Genomic DNA, 6,316 nt, shown 5'->3' with positions numbered 1-6,316 from the left:
ATCTTTCTATCAGCCCAGCTGCTTCAGGATGATGGGGAATGTGGTAAGACCAGTGAATTCCATGATCGTGAGCCCACTGTCGTACTTCTCTGGCTGTGAAATGAGTTCCTTGGTCAGAAGCAATACTGTGTGGAATACCATGACGATAGATGAGGCATTCTGTCAGTCCGTGAATGGTGGTTTTAGCAGAGGCATTACGTGCAGGAAAGGCAAATCCATAACCAGAATAAGTATCTACTCCAGTAAGAACAAAACGCTGTCCTTTCCACGAAGGAAGTGGTCCAATGTAGTCAACCTGCCACCAGGTTGCTGGCTGGTCACCTCGAGGAATGGTGCCATATCTGGGGCTCAGTGTTGGTTTCTGCTGTTGGCAGATCTGGCAATCAGCAGCAGCTGTAGCCAGGTCAGCCTTGGTGAGTGGAAGCCCATGTTGCTGAGCCCAAGCATAACCTCCATCTCGACCACCATGGCCACTTTGTTCATGTGCCCATTGAGCAATGACAGGGATGGCTGGGGAGAGAGGCTGATTGTCCACAGAACGGGTCATCTTATCCACTTGATTATTGAACTCCTCCTCAGCTGAAGTCACCTTTTGGTGAGCATTTACATGGGACACAAATATCTTCACATCCTTTGCCCATTTGGAGAGATCTATCCACATACTTCTTCCCCAGATGTCTTTCTCACCAATTTTCCAATTGTGATCTTTCCAAGTCCCTGACCATCCAGCCAATCCATTGGCTACAGCCCATGAGTCAGTGTATAATCGTACATCTGGCCATTTCTTCTTGCAAACAAACTGTAATACCATGTGTACTGCCCGAAGTTCTGCCCACTGTGAAGATTTCCCTTCACCTGTGTCTTTCAAGGTTGTCCCAGAAAGGGGTTGTAATGCTGCAGCTGTCCACTTCTGGGTGGTGCCTGCATAACGTGCAGAGCCATCAGTAAACCAGGCTCTAGTCTTCTCCTCTTCAGTCAGTTGATCATAGGGAACACCCCATGAGGCTATAGGTGCATGCTTGGCAGCAGATGGCATTGTAACAGGAGTAGAAACCATAGGCATTTGAGCAACTTCTTCATGTAACTTGCTTGTGCCTTCAGGACCTGCTCTGGCCCGATCACGTATATACCACTTCCATTTGATAATAGACTGCTGCTGTGCACGTCCCACTTTATGACTTGCAGGGTCTGATAGTACCCAGCTCATGATGGGTAGTTCAGGTCGCATAGTGACTTGGTGTCCTATTGTCAGACGTTCAGTTTCCACTAAGGCCCAATAGCAGGCCAAGAGCTGTTTTTCAAAGGGAGAATAGTTGTCTGCAGATGATGGTAGAGCTTTGCTCCAAAATCCCAAAGGCCTTTTCTGTGATTCACCTACAGGGGCCTGCCAGAGGCTCCAAACAGCATCTCTATCAGCCACAGACACCTCAAGTACCATCGGATCTGCTGGGTCATATGGTCCAAGTGGTAGAGCAGCCTGCACAGCAGCCTGGACCTGTTGAAGGGCCTTCTCCTGTTCCAGGCCCCACACAAAGCTAGCAGCTTTCCGAGTCACTTGGTAAATAGGCCTAAGTAACACACCCAAGTGAGGGATGTGTTGTCTCCAGAATCCAAATAGACCCACTAAACGTTGTGCTTCTTTCTTGGTTGTAGGAGGGGCCAGGTGCAATAACTTATCTTTCACCTTAGAAGGAATATCTCTGCATGCCCCACACCACTGGACTCCTAAGAATTTCACTGAGGTAGATGGTCCTTGAATTTTGGTTGGATTTATTTCCCATCCTCTGATACGCATATGTGTTACCAATGAGTCCAAAGTGGTTGCTACTTCCTGCTCACTTGGTCCAATCAGCATAATGTCATCAATATAGTGCACCAATGTGATATTTTGTGGAAGATCCAAACGATCAAGATCCCTTCTAACTAAATTATGACACAGGGCAGGAGAGTTAATATATCCTTGAGGCAAAACTGTGAAGGTATACTGTTGGCCTTGCCAACTGAAAGCAAATTGCTTCTGGTGGTCCTTATGGACAGGTACTGAGAAGAAGGCATTTGCCAGATCAATAGCCGCATACCAGGTGCCAGGAGATGTGTTAATTTGCTCAAGTAAGGAAACTACATCTGGTACAGCAGCTGCAATTGGAGTTACTACCTGATTTAGTTTTCGGTAATCAACTGTCATTCTCCATGATCCATCTGTTTTCTGCACTGGCCAGATAGGAGAGTTAAATGGAGATGTGGTGGGAACCACCACCCCTGCATCTTTCAAGTCCTTGATAGTGGCAGTAATTTCTGCAATTCCTCCAGGAATACGATACTGTTTTTGATTCACTATTTTCTTTGGCAGAGGCAACTCTAAAGGCTTCCATTTGGCCTTTCCAACCATAATAGCCCTCACTCTACAGTTCAGGGAACCAATATGAGAATTCTGCCAATTTCTGAGTATATCTATCCCAATTATACATTCTGGAACTGGGGAAATCACCACAGGATGTGTCCGGGGACCTACTGGACCTTCCCATTGTGGACAATTATGCTTTACACAATATATCCACTCTAGCATTGCAATTTCCCTAAGTCTTAAAATCCCTTCATCAACACTAAGCCACGGAATATCAGGCATCTCCAAGTCATTTCCAGTAGGCCATCTTTTGATAAACACCTCAGCCAACCATTCAAACAAACTTTTGACACCTTTTTTAACTATGCGAGCTTCCGTATTAAACCTAGAATCTCTACTCAGAGGACCCATGTCAATAAACTCAGCCTGCTCTAGTTTTATGTTCCTTCCACCCTTATCCCACACCCTTAAAATCCATTCCCACACATATTCACCAGGTTTCTGCTTGAATGAATTAGCCAACTCATTAAGCTCCTTAGTAGTGTAGCGAATTTCCTCATGGACTATACTTTCTACCTCCCCTCTAGGAGCCTGTTTTGCTTTGAGTCTGGTTACAGGTCTAGAAGAAACTATTGGTGGGCCGTGAGCAGACTCTGCAAAATTAATTTCCTCATGTGGGGAAGGCATTATTTCAAGAGGTGGGGCTGAGGGTACTACTTCCTCAGGTGGGGCAAACCCTTGAGAATCTGAGGATTCAAAATTCTCAGCTTCAACATGGTCTTCCCACACATCCCCGTCCCATGTTGTAGGATCCCATTCTTTGCCAATTAGAGCCCTTACTTTAACTGTCGACACACTCTGAGGCTGAGACTTGAATTTTCTCTGTAGTTCAGCCAACCTTACAATGAGAGTTTCTGTTTGATTTTCTGCAACTTGAGCTCTATTGCTACAAGAGAGAAGATTCTCCTCAAGGACACACTTAGCAACTTTTAGATCGTTTACTTGTGTCTGGAGCCTTTCGATTTTATCACACAACTCCTTCCTTTCATTCATCATTTTTTCCACAGATACTAAGAGCAGCCAGCCAGTAAAATCATTTTTCGATTTTTTCCCCATCTTGTAGAAAGCTTTGTGCACTGAATCACCTAATTCATTAAGAAAATCAAGGGCATTAGCTTCTTTAAGTTCGGAATATAGTTTCAACCATGGGTCTTCAAAATTCTCTGAGCTCCCAGGAGGGAGAGAATCTGGAGAGGTTTCAATATTTGAAAGTGCTGGTGGATCAACAAGCCAATTCCAGTATTTTAAAAGATTCATCCTTGTACTTCTGTTACTCTAGAACCACTCCTGGTACCAACTTCTGTATTAGTCAGGGTTCTCTAGAGTCACAGAACTTATGGATAATTTCTAAATAGTAAAGGAATTTATTGATGACTTACAGTCGGCAGCCCAATTCCCAACAATGGTTCAGTTGCAGCTGTGAATGGAAGTCCAAGGATCTAGCAGTTACTCAGTCTCACGCAGCAAGCAGGCGAAGGAGCAAGAGCAAGAGCTAGACTCCCTTCTTCCAATGTCCTTATATTGTCTCCAGCAAAAGGTGTAGCCCAGATTAAAGGTGTGTTCCACCACACCTTTAATCCCAGATGAAAGGCATAGCCCAGATTAAAGGTGTGTTCCTTAACTCGGAGATTCAATCTTCTGGAATCCATAGCCACTATGGCTCAAGATCTTCAAACCAAGATCCAGATAAGGATCTCCAAGCCTCCAGATAAGGGTCACTGGTGAGCCTTCCAATTCCGGATTGTAGTTCATTCCAAATATTGTCAAGTTGACAACCAGGAATAGCCACTACAAGTGTACATCATTGGCAGTGGTCCAGTTGCTGGGACTGCTTCATTTGCATGATTGGGAATTCCTGGTTCTAGCTGGACATGTTCTTATAAGGAGATAGGAAGTTTACCCTGCATCCTGGCCACTAGGCTACATGACTATCTCAGGGTGGCAGAGATGGGGCTCTGTGTGTGGGTAGATGCAGTCCTAGATCAAGGCAGAATCAGTCCTACTCCTTGCTGGTGTCACGGTGAGATTTTTCAAGTTATGGACATGTTTTGACCTTACTGTTCCTCTGTAATTACTCCCCCAGTCACGTGGATTTCCAGGCCCACACTGAAGAGCAGAGAACAATGACCCCTAGGTTCCCTAAATATCAACAGTAAGGGAGAAATGGTGGGGAAGCTTAGAGATAGAAGTTTTGTGACATGCCTCAACGAGAGACGAGATTCCACAAAGGTAATGTGAAATAAAATAATAATACAATTTAGAATATATAAGCTCACAAATGTGACCACCAGCATCAGGATGGTGTGGGCTGCTCTGGTCTCAGCATGGCCTCTGTTGTTTTGATTGACCTTATGTATGTGGTTCATTCTCTGGTGATGTCTGTTTAGGTGAATCACCATGGAGACACTGGTCCAAGCCATAATGCCAAGGAATATGATGTCATGGGAAAACCGCAAGAAATTCATGTCTACACTGACCCCAGAGATGGAGCATATCCAATTGTCTTTAGAATCAGAGTCATTGTGTGATTTCTGTGGACCACTGACATTCATTGGGATGTAAGCATTATTTAAGACACTGAACAACCAGCAACTGAAACAAGAATAGCTCACGACCTTGGGGGATATTTCTCTGAACATGACCCTAGCCCAGTTACCAGGAACAAGAGTGACAAACTGGTAGGTGCTGAGGACACAGGTGGAACACATGATTGTGCCTCGAGCCACCATGTGAAAGAAGTATGCAAGTTTACATTTGAGGTCAGTTGGAGGCTTCCTTGGAACAAAATCAATCAGGTCATATGAATATGTTGAAAAAAGGAGCATGAATGCATTGGCCACAGCCAAGTTGATTAGAATGACCTGTATGGGCCTCAGTCTGGAGTCAGTCAAGTTTGGAGAGAAGTTATGGACAAACAGAAGGATGTTGCCCACAGTCCCAACCACAACATGGCAAAGCAAAAGGATGTTAAGAGCCAACACTTCCATGGTTTTCAGGGTTTTATTCTAAGACAACATGGAGATGGCTTCATAGGACAGTGGTGTAAGGATTGGGTTAGACAGTGCTGTCTTCAAGAATCTTCTCAATTATCTAAGATTTTCAATTGATTTGGAGTTTTGTTTTTTTTGGTTTGGTTTTTGTTTGTTGTTTATTTGTTTGTTTGAAAAGCTGGCACTGCTTTGACACACTACAGATTTTTATGGAAAACAATGAATTAATATTGATCCAGAATATGAATTTCAGACTTATTTTCCTTTCCCTTCACTCATGATGTGTGTGTGTGTGTGTGTGTGTGTGTGTGTGTGTGTGTGTGTGTATTTGTGTGTGTATGTGTATAATGCAACTCTACCTGAGTTGTTGAACAGTATGTCAGCCTTTTTAACACAGCATGGGCTCTGAATGTTTGTACATGAATGTTTGTAGACAGGAGTGCATTTTTGCTTCAGGAGAATTGATATCATCCCTCATGTTATAACAATGTTTTAAGAAATACAAATTTGTTGTTGGAGAGATGATTCTGAATCTGATGACCTCTACTCAGCTTCGTGGTGCTTTACTCATGTATTTCTAGTCATGCACACAAGCAAAACCGTAATAGGCATAAAATAAAATAAGTATATCTTTTACATATTTGATCAAGTGTTGTGGAGATTTCTCAGGAGTTAAGGGCGCTTCCAGATGACCTGAGTTCTATTTCTAAAATGGCTACTTATAACTGTGTGTGAATCCAATTCCAGGGAATTTGGACCTGCCCAGTCGTACATGAAGGCAAAACACCACTGCACATAAAATAAAAATAAAGAAATCTTTTTTAAAATGTAATACAAAATTAAAATCCATGTTTTAGAATCAAATACAAATGAGGAAATGAGAAGGTGGCTCAGTGGTTAAGGAAACTTACTGCTTTTCCAA

The 6,316-nt window shown here is 43.4% G+C and overlaps 1 protein-coding gene across 1 annotated transcript; it reads right to left on the bottom strand.

The window, feature by feature from the left end:
• Nucleotides 1-4,458: 4,458 nt before the first annotated feature.
• Nucleotides 4,459-5,391, bottom strand: Vmn1r57 (vomeronasal 1 receptor 57). Its single transcript, NM_001166734.1, has one exon. It carries the CDS (start codon nucleotides 5,389-5,391, stop codon nucleotides 4,459-4,461), a length of 933 nt encoding a protein of 310 aa, NP_001160206.1.
• Nucleotides 5,392-6,316: the final 925 nt, after the last annotated feature.

The sequence above is a fragment of the Mus musculus genome, chromosome 7 (genome assembly GCF_000001635.26).
Source record: "Mus musculus strain C57BL/6J chromosome 7, GRCm38.p6 C57BL/6J".
Classification (NCBI taxonomy): Eukaryota; Metazoa; Chordata; class Mammalia; order Rodentia; family Muridae; genus Mus; species Mus musculus.
This window is presented reverse-complemented; position numbering and strand designations above follow the sequence as displayed.

What these genes read in the sequence shown, in the direction of transcription:
- Vmn1r57 (NM_001166734.1), bottom strand. Translation starts at nt 5,391, where the DNA reads ATGGAAGTGTTGGCTCTTAACATCCTTTTGCTTTGCCATGTTGTGGTT.